At 40.2% G+C, this 15,599-nt stretch overlaps 1 protein-coding gene across 6 annotated transcripts in view; it reads left to right on the forward strand.

Moving 5' to 3' along the window:
- Window positions 1-15,599, forward strand: part of rnf13 (ring finger protein 13) — a 62,807-nt gene that overhangs the window by 41,680 nt on the left and 5,528 nt on the right. For all 6 annotated transcript variants that reach the window (XM_088350401.1, XM_088350397.1, XM_088350402.1 and 3 more), the window contains exons 6-8: window positions 649-739; window positions 831-936; window positions 2,357-2,450. In XM_088350401.1, coding sequence (XP_088206527.1) covers window positions 649-739; window positions 831-936; window positions 2,357-2,450 — 291 coding nt within the window. The remainder of the gene's footprint in view (window positions 1-648; window positions 740-830; window positions 937-2,356; window positions 2,451-15,599) is intronic.

Raw genomic sequence — 15,599 nt, forward strand, 5'->3', positions numbered from 1 at the left:
TTTGTCATAACAGTTTCTGAAAGCCATATCAAACTGGTAGATCTTTGCCCTAGTCAGTAACAATAAAGTAGTTTCAGCTTCAAAAAGGTCAATCACCCTTGTTTTAGATGTTCCGTCCTCCAACAGATCAAATGAATGGCTCCTGGTAGGGTTCTTTTTAGCTCACTGTTTGAGCACCTGCAGAATGTGTAAACTGTGGAGGCTCGTCCTCAGAAAAGACAAATATGATCTCATCTCATCTCATTAGCCATACCGCTCATCCTCATTAGGGTCGCGGGGGGGCTGGAGCCCATCCCAGCCATCTCTGGGCAGTGGGCAGGGGACACCCTGAACTGGTTGCCAGCCAATCGCAGGGCACACGGGGACAGACAACTCACTCGCTCATTCACACCTAGGGACAATTTGGACCGGGCAATTCACCTGAAATGCATGTTTTTTTTGGAACGTGGGAGGAAACCGGAGTGCCCGGAGGAAACCCACGCAAGCACGGGGAGAACATACAAACTCCGCACAGGAAGTCCGGAGCTGGATTTGAACCCACGACAGGTTCCCATGACATGAACTGTGCCGCACAAGCGCTAACCACTGCGCCGCCGTGCTGCCAAATATGATATCAAATGTAATTTTTATATAATATTTTGTTTTTAGTTGACATCATGAAGCAGATCGATATTCCCTCCGTGTTTGTGAGTGAAGGAACGGCAAACTCATTGAAAGAAGACTACCTGTTTGACAAAGGGTTAGTTGACGTCCACTTGTATAACTCAAAGACTAGTTAAGTCTTGTTGTGGCCTGCTTACCACTCTTTGAATTTGTTCCCGGTGCTTCAGGGGCCGCTTGATTCTCATGCCAGACTTCAGCCTGCCACTCGAGTACTACTTGATCCCCTTCCTCATCATTGTTGGAATCTGCCTCATCCTCATTGTTGTCTTTATGGTAAGTTTGTAATAAGGAATAGGCGGGTACCACCCAGTACCACTATATCGGTATCGATGCAGATCACTCTGTTCCCATCACACATAGCAGAGTGTGATTTTGAATATGAAGTAATGATGAAATGACCATTCCATAGGTTTTTTTTTGTCTTCTAGACCCATTTTGCAATCACCTGAGGTGCCAAATATTACAAATACTAAATACTAAAATGTTTAGGTTAAAAGTGATTCTTGGACAAGGTTACAACTGTAAAAATAACTGCAAACAACAAAGTAGTAATCCTTAAAGGGAAAGTGTGTGTTATTTAGCGTCTCCTAGTGGTGACATTTTTTTAAAAATCAATGGTTCATATAAAAAGAAAACATACATGAACTATCATCTAAATTTAGCATATATTATACATGATATTAGACTCACATAATGCAAGCTGACATATGTCCACCGTCTTGCTGCTACAGGTACCCAATAACCTCAAAAAGGTTGGATAAAAAATGAAAAGTCAAATTTGTTTTGCTTACTTTGAGCCTCCATAGTTTTTATTCTTTCTTGTGCTTTTTAGAACTCATTTGTGGTTGCACTATACCGCACGGTGCATATTGTGTGTGCTCAATGAATACACACTATCTCTTGAATAAATTTAATGTACAATATTTAGAATAGATATAACCATTTTATATTAGTGATAATCAATGGATTTGTAAAAAAAAAAAAAATTAACAAAAATTTAGATTGCTTGATGTTTTTATTTTTTTATTTTGTTAGTTTTAAAAAAATTGTATTTAGTGATATGCTATTAAATTGCGTATATTGACTATTCTTAGATTCTTAGTAATTGGTAGCTCTAAATTATTGAAGACTTAGTAAAACTGATCAAGTCAAGGTCTGTTTCTGTCTGTCAACAATAGCAAACACAAATCAAGTTGCTATTATAAATGTAATCATTTGTATCTGTCGAAATAGGACAAAATCAACATTATACAGCTCTTGAACATCAAATAAAACTGTACGCGTACAACCAGGCTTCGACTAGTATGGAAGATAGCAGTCAGCTTTTGTTAATGCATGATGCATTCCTGCTACAACTTCCTGATTACCCGTGTCATGTGACTAAGTAAACAAATCAACTAATGGCTACAGAGAACACGGCAATTCAGCAGTACAAAACTTGAAAAAGAGCAATACAAAAATGTTAACTAAGACATGCAATCACACTGTTATTCGCATTTTTAATGTATCATTACTCGCAATGGTAGCTGATACCAGTAATGCCTATCTGTTCTCATTTAACAATAAAGAACTTAAAGTTTAAAGAATGATTGCTGATACTTTTGCAGAAGGATTCGGTTATTAATCTTAATGACTACTCAAGATTTGGGTATTTTGTTATGTATTTGTTTTTTAATGGTTTAATTCTTCCTAGATCACAAAGTTCGTCCAAGATCGACACAGAGCCCGGAGGAGCCGCCTCCGCAAAGATCAGTTGAAGAAGCTTCCCATTCACAAGTACAAAAAAGGTAAACATATTTTCAAAAAGTGACATTTTGTATTATTTAGTGCCTTCTATTATTTTTAAAAAAAATAATTTAAAGAAAAAAACTATATTGATTTGAATAATAAGAGAAAATTGCTGAACTATCATATTGTTTAGATACCTTAGAGGTCTTCAAGAAGAAGCTTCCTAAAGGTGCTGTCTGGAAATTGCAAATTGGTTCTCTGCCATAATCTCCTGACTAATAACAGGGTTCCCGTGGAACCTTGAAAAGTCTTAAAAGGCAAAATAAGGCCTTAGTTGGCATAAAATTGTCTTAAATCTAATTTTCGATAGTATTTAATATGTGAACAGATGAATAAAATTTATATTTGTTTGAACTAAAAAGATTTGGATTTTATCTTATCAATTGTCACAGCGTGGCAACATCGCATGACCACAATGATCGAACTGTTAAAACGGTGATGTGGTTTCAGTCGTGCCTTTCAGAACAGGCGCATCTATTGAGTCTACCCACAATACACATAGCAACTTCACACAGAGACATTTGCTTAGGACCATACGCGGAAAGTGTACATTAAATTAGAAGTGGCTGTCCGACCGACGTTTCTCACTATGGCTAAAAGCTGTGCGAGGTGATGTATATGACATTTATTGTGTGCAAGAAATGTTTGCGTTTTCATTTTGTTTTGATTGTTTCAATTGTCGTATTTTTTTTTGTTGACTTGGTCTTAAATTTTATCTCGAAAGGCAATAAAAAGTTTAAATAAAAAAACAAGAATTGCCTTAAGCTGCAGGAACTCTGTAAAGTCGTGACCACATTAATGCATAACCAGGGTTGGGTAGGGTTACTTTAACTGGATTACTTTCAATTACTTTTGGATTACTCCAATTCCAAATATGCTAATAAATGACAAAATAAACTAAATATGAATAAAATTATGACTCACAACACGTGGTAAGCTTTTTATCCTTTGATCTCTTTGATTTGCTCGGATAAATACTTCATACTACATTGACCAAAAACTGCAAGGAGGACCTTAAAGTCACTCTCCAACCCTGTCCCCTCTTCATTTACTTCCAACTAATGTGCTGTGCATCCCGGTGTGCAACACTTTTAATGTAAGAAAGAAAAACGCAGACAAGCCAGGTGGAAAAAATAAGATAAAGGCTCTTTGAACTCAGGCATTGTTTAAACATACATATTAGAGAAAATATACTTTCAAACGATGTACCCTACCTTTAAAGAGTAGCCACAAAACGCCAGTGTCAAAACCTACGGTGAGGAGGTGACTGAGAGATGCTGGCATTTAATGCAGAATGGCACAAAATTATTTTTTTAATGTATTTTTTATAACACAAACGTCACCGAGAGGGAGCAGTCATGATTCTCTGCCTTCTTCCTACTGTGGCTACCCAAAGACCAAAAGAACTTTATGCTAGAGTGCTGGAGAAGTCGTGCAAGGCTCTGCAAGTAATTGACAAGTGTAATATCGCAGTTTGGTTACTCTGAATCTCCGTAGTTTGTGTTACTCTTTTGTGCTCTGTAGCACTCGTTTACACTACTTAATGTAGCGACATATAGTGGTCAAATATCACGCACTGTCCCTTGACGTTGTATCTCTGTACCATTGCCGCTTTCTCATGATTCTGCCGTAATAGGAGTGATCGCCGACGCACTCCGACATGTTGTGCGTCAGGGGCGATTTTAGTCTCGGAGCTTTGGGGTTGCTTAGCACCTCAAGTGTCTGGCTGGTTAAAAAAAATAATAATAATTTGACTTAGAGCTATTTAAGATCATTCAACACTGTTCAGGAGTGTTAACTTCACATTACACTTTGCTGTTATCAGGAATATGCTCAAGGTTCAAGGTTTTGGGTGCTCTGAGGAGAGTGATGAACAACAAGAGTATGAGTATGGATGTTAAGAGGGGACTGTATGAGAGTGTGATTGTGCCGACTGTGTTGTATGGTGCAGAGACTTGGAGCCTGAACGCAGATTTTAGAAGGAAGTTGAATGTTTTTGAGTTGAAGTGTTTGAGGACTATGTTAGGAGTGACCAGATTGGATAGACTGAGAAATGAAATTGTGAGAGACAGAACTGGAGTAGTCGTGGAACTGAGCAATCTTGTTGATAAGAGAGTACTCTGTTGGTTTGGACACATGGAGAGGATGGATGAGGAGCGAATGTTGAAGAGGATCTACAGAGCAGAATTCAGTGGAAGGAGACCAAGAGGAAGGCCGCGATTGACGTGGATGGATGGTGTTATGAGTGCACTGCAGGAAAGAGGTCTAAATATAATGGAAGCTAGAGCTCTTGTTGGTGATCGAAAGGAGTGGAGAGGTGTTGTGAAAGGATAGTGGGATTGTGGACGCGTTCTTAAGGATGGGCTGGGCACCCGTATGATGCAGCAGGGGTAAACCAGTGAAAGCTGTCGGGCCCTGCTGTTGAACAAAAGAGTGTGTTGTGTCACCCTGACCCGAGTGACATGGCTGCTTTCTGGTGTCCCGTTTCATCTGGAGGGACGAAAGCATGACCAACTTGGGTGCCGAGGTGCCTAACTTGTTTGGGTGTTTGGGCAATTGGGTTGGCCATGGTCCAAAAAATTTTGTGTGTTTTTTTGTTGTTGTTGTTATTTATTTCCCTTTTATTTTCTTTGTTATTGTATGTGTGTGTCTTTCTGTCGGTCACCCCTCTTGAGGGATATAGATAGATAGATAGATAGATAGGAACGTGCTCTGAATGTGAAGTCGATTAATTTAATGGATGCAAGACTGTGTGCTAAGGATGGATGTGAATGTCGAAGGATAGGTAGACTGGCTAACCTGGGCTCCCAGGTGGCCTTCTTGGCCAGTGTGGCGGGGTCAAGGTGGGATTAAACCATATGATGCGGAGGTGGTAAACTAGTGCATGCTGTCGGTCCTCTATGCTGATAAAGATTTGTATGGCACACCAGCTCACACTTGTGTTGCTGTGGGCTTAATGTTCAGTGTCAGCTAGGGAAGAGCCAAGTGGATGAATGTTTGGTGAATGTGAGTGTGTTTTGCACATCTTGGTGGCTACTCATCAGTAATTATAACACCTTTGGGAATGATTTCAATATGCTAAAAAGACATTAGATGGCAGAAATGGCTTTTGTCAGATCTTTGTCCACACACCGAGTAGCCCCCACCTCCTAGTGTCGCTTTCTTTTTCCGGTGAATGAGTTTGTGCAGGTAGCCCCATATGGCAAGTAGGTGTTGTGAAGCAGTGTGGGGATTGTCACAAGGCATGGACAAATGGACATCAGAGCTTCAACAGAGATTTTTGATTTAAAAAAAAATAGATGAAGTCCCATTGTCATCGTCTGGGATGACGTTTCCTGCACGTCAGAGGGAACACGATCACCATGGTGACCGAAACAGTATGATAATTTCACCGAAAATATAGAGTTCTGAAAAGTCCATCCAAAGTTCATGCATAATTAGTGTATTAGATAGATGATAGATAGATAGATAGATACTTTATTCATGCCCGTAGGGAAATTCACACTTCCAGCAGTCTACCCCGTTGTTTATTTACAGATTAACATGAGGCCCTAGGGGTGCTTGTAGCGGAGTGGATGACGTCACACGCCAGTCCAAAAGTTCGACATCTCTGCGGCAGATGGACATCTTTTCTTTGTGTCCAGGAATACACCACCTCGTGTTAGCAAGTTCGCCTCCTCTCCGATTCCCCCAGGCTTTTGTGTCTCTGTATAGTGGCGCTGAAGCCGAATTGCTCCGGGTGGCTACACGTTAGCGTCCGGAATGCTAATTGGAGCCACGTTTCCGCAAAACAAAGCAACTGCGCTCCCTGTGCGCTTCGATGTTTTCCACCAGCACTCGTTGGTCTTATTTGGTAGTGAGTTCGCATTTACCATGATTACGGATGGTACCGAAGACTTATAACGCTGCTAGCTCGGGCTCTTCTTCCACGATAGGCCCCTTCATCACGCCGGCACGAGAATTCTTCGGGGCAAGAAGTTGATTCCTTGAATAAACGCATTTTTGTGCGCTAAAACCCATGTCCATAGGATAGAAGTAATCCATAGTGTAGTTGTCAGGGTTCTTGCAATAAAATGTTATTTTGCAAGCAAAGTGTTGATGGAAAGCATTGTTTACATCAGTATTTGTCAACCATTGTGCCGTGGCACACTTAATTAACAAACTGTGCTGCGGCACAGTAATTAAAAAACATACTGTGGCATGGGAATTTATCCCATTTAGGTGCCTGTGCGGTCTAGTAAGAGCTATCTTTTATTTAAATTTCCTTTTACTAGAGATATAACGACACCGACTGGTGATGTCCCGCGGGGTTTTTTAATGAAAGAAATGTGCCATGGCACTAAAAAGATTGAAAACACTGGTTTAGATATTGGAGCTATCACAATTTTTATTCAAAAAGCACCAAATTGGAAGTTTTGTTTGAAATGCATCCTTTTACTCAACTTTTCTTTGCAGTTTTCTTGGACACGAGTATTTTCGAGAAACAATGTTCAACAGTTTGTACGAAACAATAGTCAAGGCTAGAAACATATTTTTTCTAATGAATGATAAAGGTTCAAGCTTTCTTTTGATATGCCCCATGCTTCTATAGCTACAGAACTAGATTTTCTGTAGGCCGTCATAAATGAGTCAATATGGCTCTTACAATTTGAGAGAAGCAGTTGAAAATGTGTTGTCAGGGAGGAAAGTTCTGTTGAGTAGATGAGTAGTTTGAGTCCTTTGGTAAAATGTTTTCATTCCTTTTTTATATCCTTTTCCTGGGTTAGGGTTCTTAAGTTTGTCATGGTTCAGCTCAGGTGAGCTTGATGTGTCAGCTATGTAAATAGACATCATAGCAAACATAGCAGCCAATCAAGTCAAGTCACATTTTTTGTACAGCCCTTGATCACAAAATCTCTCAAAGGACTGCACAGCCATAATAATACCAACTCCCGATCTGAAACCAACATTCAGGCAAGGAAAGACTAAAAACATCAACATGAGAAAACTAAGAAAACTTGAGAAGGGACCTCACAAGTGGTAATCCCCCTTCCAGGATGTCTAGGCCGCATTAGATGTTGCATTGGGTCACAACACATAAAACATAGTGAGCATCAATTAAAAAAAGGGTAATTTGTAAAAAATGTCCAAAAAGTCCATGAAAATAGCACTGTGCTGTGAAGGAAGACAAGAAAGACAACTTTTATTGTCTTTAATGGTTTATTGCGTTTTTTTTGTCTTAAGGCATTTATTTCTATTTATTTTATTAATAGACTCCTGAGATTCACTGTAATTTGTAAAGTGGAGTTTTGTTGGGTCTTGCCACACTTTTGTTTAGCTATCCTATTTATTCGTGTTTAACGCTTTTTTCTTAGCTTTTTTTTACCTAAAAGAACCCAACATTTGTTTGCACGTTACCCATGAGGTTTTGCCACAAAATATTGGTTGTAACGGGTTTCTAATCTGGGTTGCAGCAGTGAGAGGGCAGAACTTCAACCATCGGAGCATTAGTGACAAAGATGACGTACTAAAAGGCATTGGCTTTTATGGTAATGGTAAAGGTAAATTGACTGCATTTATATAGCGCTTTACCAGTCACAAGGAACCTCCAAGGCAATTTACTATACACTTCACACTCTACTCAAAGACACTTAGACTTTTAACTCGGATGAGCCGGGAATCATACCTGCAATATCTTTGGTCCCAAGACAAGCTCTATCTCCTGAGCTACTGCCACCCCTTATCTCATTGTCACGCTATCTTTTAGCCACAATGCCAAAGGTAAATGTTAATTTCATTGTGCTCTTCATGTGTTACAATGAAAAACTTTTCACTTACAATGCTTAGAATACAATAGAGAAATACAGGCGCTGCCCTACTTACAAACAAGATCGTTCGTAAGTTGAATTTGTTGGTAAGTTGCTTCACTGTTATATGTTTTATGTTTAAGGTTTATATAAGTATGTTTAAGGCTCTTATAAGTAACCTGTATTGTTTTGTGTTAAAAAAATAACATTTAATAAAATAATATGCGCTATCAAGATAAATAGAGTTGTGTTTAAGTTACCGTATTTTCCGCACTATAAGGCGCACCTAAAAGTCTTAATTTTTTTCAAAAGCTGACCATGCGCCTTATAACACAGTGCGCCTTATATATGGCTCAATATTAAATTCGCAAGGTCTCGCAACTTACTCAACAGCCGCCGACTCGATTTTACCCCGAACGTGGAGTAGTCCGCGATGTATGCTGGGATTTGTATACCGGCGTTTCATTGGCTAACCAATGTGTCAATCATCATTTGAATCGATCACTATTGGCTGAAGTTATTCGGAGCCTCGGATTGGCTAGATGGCCAAAACAAACCCTGCAATCGGCCGAGTTTAGCAATGGCGTAGCAAGTCCGCGGTGTATGCTGGGATTTATATACCGGCGTTTCATTGGCTAACCAATGTGTCAATCATCATTTGAAAACAAACCCTGCAATCGGCTGAGTTTAGCAATGGCGTAGCAAGCTTGCTACAGTACGCCATAAAGAAACATGTTTCATTAGTCTGTATTTGTAAATATTCTACTCTCCTGGATTTACTTCACTCACGGTTGTAAGAAGACAATGATTGCGTATCATTATTGAACGTGAGAACTTAGGTGAGTTATGCGGCTTTATATTTTCCCGGTATCTTGTTTTAGAACGATCTTGATGTTGCTGTGATGAGTTGAGTGAATTAAACTCAATTCCAAGTGTTTATTGTCATATGCACAGTTGCGAGCGAAAAAGAAAATAGAAACTAAGGGACGGTTGGCATTTCTTGAATTCCAAGACTTTAACCTTCCGAATGATATTTGAAATGACGCATTTAAGTGACATCGTACGGACACCGCATCCGCACGTGTCTACGACACGTATTTGCTTCTTTGCAAGCTTTGGGAATGTTAAGGGGGTAATCAGTTTGACTGAATCATCTGACTGTTTTGTCGACGTTCCCATTGTAGCGCCTTATAATCCGGTGCGCCTTATCTATGGAAGATATAGGACCAAAAACTATATTTTCGGGGTGCGCCCTATAACCTGGTGCGCCTTATAGTGCGCAAAATACGGTACCTTTGGAAGATGGGCTTCAAGAGGTCCTCTCCGTGGTAAAAAGTGGCCGAAAAAAAGCGTTCTGACCATTTACTCAACCGCATCAAGCTTTCTTATTCCACTTTCGTTTAAAAATAAACGGCTTGCTTCTTCTTTTCTCTTTACACCAACCATATTGAATGGATGCACGAGATATTAAACAATAAAAACGTCCAGATTCTTATCGCGCTAGCTATACATTACACATTAGTATGATTACACACGAACCAGGAAGTAGAAGCCGGGTTTCTTCCTTGGGGTGGATGCTGGGTGCCCTCTCACAGTGCCACATGGCGGAAAGAAGCACTACAGTGTTGCCCTCTATTTTGAAAAAGGTGCACACAAAATCAAACTCACAGCAATGTGTGGATATTTTTTCACATCCCCCAAAAAATGTTCGGATCTACAGTTTTACGTAGGTCGTTAGTAGGGGAGCATCTGTACAATTGATTTGTCATTCTAACATGTAAATTACAGAACAACATTAACATAAAGCGGCTAAAAATAGACTCATAATGAGATAAAATCAACTGCATTTTCATAGGCCATCAAAATAAGAAATCCTCCAAATGAAAACAAAATATTCTCCCTGTTGAGCTGCATTTTTGGTTGTTATTACTGGGATAAAAATTAATTTGGATTTCCTGAACCCCCAAAAAATAAAATAAAAAGCGTGCTTCAGTAGAGAGAAAAAAAATCAACTTCCTACAAATATATTTAGGCAACAGATTGAGAACGTTCTGTATTCTGGCTATTGCTTGAATTTCACTTTTTGTATTCCAATTGGACCTTGCCTGGCCATCTTCTTATAATTACTCCCGTAATGAGACACTCGCTCGTAACAATGCTAAGTGAGAAGCTGATTACACGTCACTCGTGCTCTGAGAACGTCACAAAGCAGTTTGCAGAGAATGCTGGGGAGTGGAGAGTGGTTGAATTGATTTAGTTTTGTGTTTCTGCCAGCTGATTCGGTATCGGGTTACAAGGAGGAGGTGCTACATTTGAGTCACATGTCGGCTTTCTTGCAAACAGACCAGAGAATGACTCAAGGGTTTGTGGGGGTCCACAAATGAGGAATGTAATGGAATTTGCAACTAGACGATGCAATTCAATCATCAACCATGTTGTTTGTTACATTTCATATAGTTGTTTTATGAGCATTTTTCTCAATTATGCTTTCTAAATGTGAAACTGCGCCTTACCAACCCGGTGTGCCTTATATATACACTGCAAAATAACGGTGGATGAGCACGCACGTGATGGTGGTTTTCTTTTCTTCATCGATGAAAATGGTGAAATTAAGAAAAGGAATGTTTCAAATACATTCCGAATGCCAACACAAACCCCAAAAAAGATGAAAAGGGAAGAGTTTACTTGGGCGCATCTACAAATTTCACTTACTCGCACACGCAATCAAAGGAGGTGCAATGGCAGTTTCAGCCAAAAGATGGCGTCAGCCAGTGGAATCTTTTGATTTTATGGACACAACTTTTAAGAAAATCAAGCCTCTTATTCATATTATTAGAATATTTGAGTAAATGATTGGATCCCCTTAAAAGTAGCTTAAATTTCCAGACTATAAAGCGTATTTAAAGACCCCAAATTGACCAGAAATGTAAAATGAGCCTTATTGCCAGGAGTGCCTTGTATACCGCAAAATACGGGAGATAAGATTGTCAAGTCAAGTCATGAAATGTGTTAAGGTATTTATTCGTATGCGTCAAATCCATGAAGTAGTGTGGTAACTTTTTTTAAAGCGGACTTTCTGGCGTAGAGTGTGTGTCAGAGGGAGAGAGAGCGAGAGGGAGAGCGAGAGAAAGAGATATATAAATATTTGCCATATATGTGGCAGCTACCAGGTGAGGAGTACAAACATGTTTGTGTCGTGTTTATAGTCAAGCATGGTGTTGTGAATGTCATGGTTTGGGGCTGTATGGGTGCAACTGGAATTGGGGAGTTGCATTTGGCCCTGACAATGGCCCCAAGTACACTTCTAAGATGACCAAGGCTTTTCTAAAGGGGCTAAGGGTAAAGCGGATGGACTGGCCAAGCATGTCTCCAGATCTTAACCCAATAGAACATATGTGGGGCATCTTCAAGCGGAAAGGTGGAGACGTGCAAGATCTCGAATATTCCCCCCGCTCAGTCATCTTGTGATAGAGGTCTGGAAGAGCATTCCAGAGACAATTTGTAAGGCTCTAGTGAAATCCATGATCAGGATGATTTGAGTGCTTTTGCATAATCAAGGTAGTCGCACAAAGTATCGAACTAAAGGAAATCTTGTTATCCTATGTCTTTCTGTGGATTTCTTTCGCCGCAGAGGACTGAACAAGCGATAACTGCAGCGCGAAGCAGTGAGCAATCTCCATATACAGTCCAAAGGTGGAACGCAGGAAAGTCTCTGGACGGTGTGTAATAAGTGCACAATAGCAACATGAGACATGGGTTCTGTGTCAATACACGTTACGTAAGAGCAGCTGCCTCGCCTGTCAGCGCGGCTCCTGCCATTTTCACAGCTAGCTTTTCAGTCATTGCCGACACTTGCGTCAGTCTCCCTCCATTCGCGGTCCAAACCTGTAGGGTTTCAAAATCGCCGGCTCGGATTCTCCCATACTATCATCTGCTTCTGACTTTCCCACTGAGACTCCAGTTGTATTTATGCTCGTCTGTAGTTCAGTGGGACGGCTGAGAGGCCAAAAAAGTCAATGCTAGCTTATTAATACGAAATGACAAAGAGTGAGTGGCGGAGACATGTGTGTTTTATCGGTCCGTTTGTAAGAATGCCGGGAATTTTTCCGAGCGTGCAGAAAGAGCAACATTTTGGCAAATCCCTCCTTGTTTGAAAAAAGATCAGACCAGTTTGGCGAGTGAAAGAAAAAAGATCGTGCAGGTTTTCGTGAATGTCACCTCCCTGCATTTATCTTGGGTTGGGTTTGTGTACAGACCGGTGGGAAAGAAGCAAATGCTTGCAAAAACTCGTTTGGCCCTTTTGGAGCACCACATACGTTTTTAGATCATTATGTCAGGAAAACGGATGAAAAATCTTGCTTAGTTATTCTGAAGGGTGGCTACACACACTTTAGGTGAATTCTTTTTACCGTTTTGATTGTTCAATATACTTTAATCAAGACACACACACACTTGGATTTATGGACTTTTATTTTTCTAATCATCGACTGAAGAAGCTTGAATAGAACACAAAACAATAATAAGAAAATAAAACAAAACTAGAAGTTGAGAGCTTAAACTGGCAGCATTTGGATAGACAACAATATTGGCTTATTAGGTTTGGGAATTTTGATGGAACTCCCCCTTTTACGTCACACCTATACCTAGAAACCACGAGATGTTCTGCGAAGTTATGCTTTGATTAAGATGACGGCCCAGTCTTTATGTCCTCGGCTGTAGAGCGATGAGGAATCCTGGTAGGCCTGGTATGAGGACCACAAGAAGCAGGGTGTTGATGCAGAGGTTGACTGCTGGTGGCTTGAGGCTTCTTTAAGGTTGCTGGCTTTGTCCCACCAGTATGGCTGCTACCTTGATCAAGCTTGGTTGCTGACTTGGCAAGGTTCTCTGGCTGCTTGTTGAGCTGAGACTTAGTCAGGATCAGGTTTTTGGACTGTGTACTTTGTATTCAGTTACAACCGCCGGACTTAAAGTCGGGTTTGGGTTACTTTTGTGATTGTGTTACATGTTTTAATGTGGGCGCATGCGGCTTATATACAGGTGCGATTTGTGTAAGTACAAAAGCGGTTATCCTCTTAAAATGTGGTGGGTGCGGCTTATAATCGGGTGCGCTCTATAGTCCGGAATTTACTGTATATATATATATATATATATATATATATATATATATATATATATATTTAGATATTTATGGTTGATTCGAACTTAAAGCTAAATAAAATATTTTCTAAGGATCAACAACATGTGCGACACGATTGTAAATTATTTCGACGTTTTGTATATTGTTCACACTGGATTTCTTCTTTTAAAAGTGTTGGATAAATTAGAAAATTGGTTTTGAAAGGCCTTTTAAAAGTGCCTGAATTTGCCATAATCAAGGTGTACAAACCCTGTTTTTATGTTGCAAAGTCACCTTGGCCTCTCATCAGAGAAGGGAAAACTTAAATGGCCCTCACAGGGAAAAGTTTGGGGACCCCCCCCCGGCTCAGCACTTCCCACATGTACGAGAGCGCGCGTGTCAGAAATCGATAAAAAAATGAAGTAAAAAGTTTCGGTTTCTGAGAAAGGAAAGAGGCGGGGAACGGTCGGCATTGGATGCGACTGAGCGTCCATATAAGGTCACATGCGGCGTAGACTGCGGCGGAAAACACGCTCGCTCGGAGCTTACGTAAACAGAGCGACTCCCCTCTCAAGTCCGGGCTTGGAGGAAAAGAGGGGAAAAAAACTGTGGAATTTCAAGAAGGGAGTGCGTTTCTAAATTCCTTAACTCACCTCTTTGACAAGCTCGACTGTAAGGACTTGTCTAGAAAAGTCCGAAATGTTGGTTTAGTAGGTTGTGGGAACGGTGTGGTAGTTTTGCTAAGAATCAATTCTGTGGTCCTCGTAATTGATTAGGCTGAGGGTCAGGCACTACGTGGCCCCAAAGAAGTGTCAAGCGGGGAGGTCCCAAAAATGGTTCACAGGCGCTAGGTCATTTTGATTACCGTATTTTCATGATTATAAGGCACACCGTGTTATAAGGCACACCTCCCAAAAATATTGTTTTTGTCCTATATTTTCCATACATGAGGCGCACCGGACTATAAGGCGCTACAGTAGGAACGTCAACAAAACAGTCAGATGGTTCAGTCCAACTTATTAACCCCTTAACATTCCGACGGCTCGCAAAGGAGCAAATACGTGTCTCACACACGTATGGACACGTCTGTACGATGTCACCAATCACTCAAATGTGTCATTCCACATATCATTAGGAAGGTCACATTTTTGGGATTCAAAAAATGCCAACCATTTCTTAGTTTCTATTTTCTTTTTCGCTGACAACTGTGTGGACGGCAAAGTAAGAATTTCATTGTGCAGGGAAACGTAGTTCCTTACAGTGCATATGACAATAAACATAATGAATTGAATTGAATTTAAAAATAGATTCATCACAGAAACATCAAGATCAGTCTGAAACTAAATACCGGTAAAATATAAAGCCGGAGTAGCTCACCAAAGTCGTCTTGCAGCCATCACGTTCAATAATAATACGCAACCATGGTCCTCTTACATCCGTGATTGAAGTAATGACAACCGTGTAAAATATTTACACACTCCAAAACACGCAATAATGCAGACAAATAAAAGAAAAGTTCTGCCAAGAAGCATCTGTATTGATGGACGTTGCTTGTTGCTAGCTGTCTGTTTAGCCCCATAATTCCTGTTTACAAATACAGACTAGTAAAGGCCGCAGAGCAACCTAACTTGTGATTCACATCTTTTTCTGCCAATTGCAGGCTTTGTTTTGCCCCAGTTTAGCCTATGAAAGCCTGTAAATGCTAAAAAAGGACCCGCCTCCTTCACCTTCGAATAACTTTAGTGACCCATTCAAATGATGATTGACACATTGGTTAGGAAATGAAAGGCCGGTATATCTATCCCAGCATACATCGCGGACTACTTCGCCTATTGGGGAAAATCTAGTCGGCGGCTGTTTGCCTCAGTTGTGAGACCTTGGTGCACTGTATTATAAGGCGTATGGTCTGCTTTAGAAAAAAATAAAGGCTTTTATCTGCGTCTTATAGTCGTGAATACGGTATTTAAGAAATTGTAAACAATACAAAAGATTTAGAGCAAAAACATCTTTATTCTGTTTTTAATAATGGGCACCTGCAAATGAGCTTGCGTAGGATACCAGTTTGTTATTATGCTTACCATTATTGTCCCAAGAGCTTGTCATATTGCCATATTTCAGGCTTCATACTTATAGATAAAAAAAACTCCAAATATTTTCTGAGAAAATAAACCGAATGTATTTAACATTTTATATTGTGCTAACAAAATTGAAAAGTAGTGGTTGCAAAAATATTGACCCCCTTTGAG

Source organism: Urocampus carinirostris, chromosome 12, assembly GCF_059441175.1.
Source record: "Urocampus carinirostris isolate Australia breed hairy pipefish chromosome 12, RoL_Ucar_1.0, whole genome shotgun sequence".
Lineage (NCBI taxonomy): Eukaryota > Metazoa > Chordata > Actinopteri > Syngnathiformes > Syngnathidae > Urocampus > Urocampus carinirostris.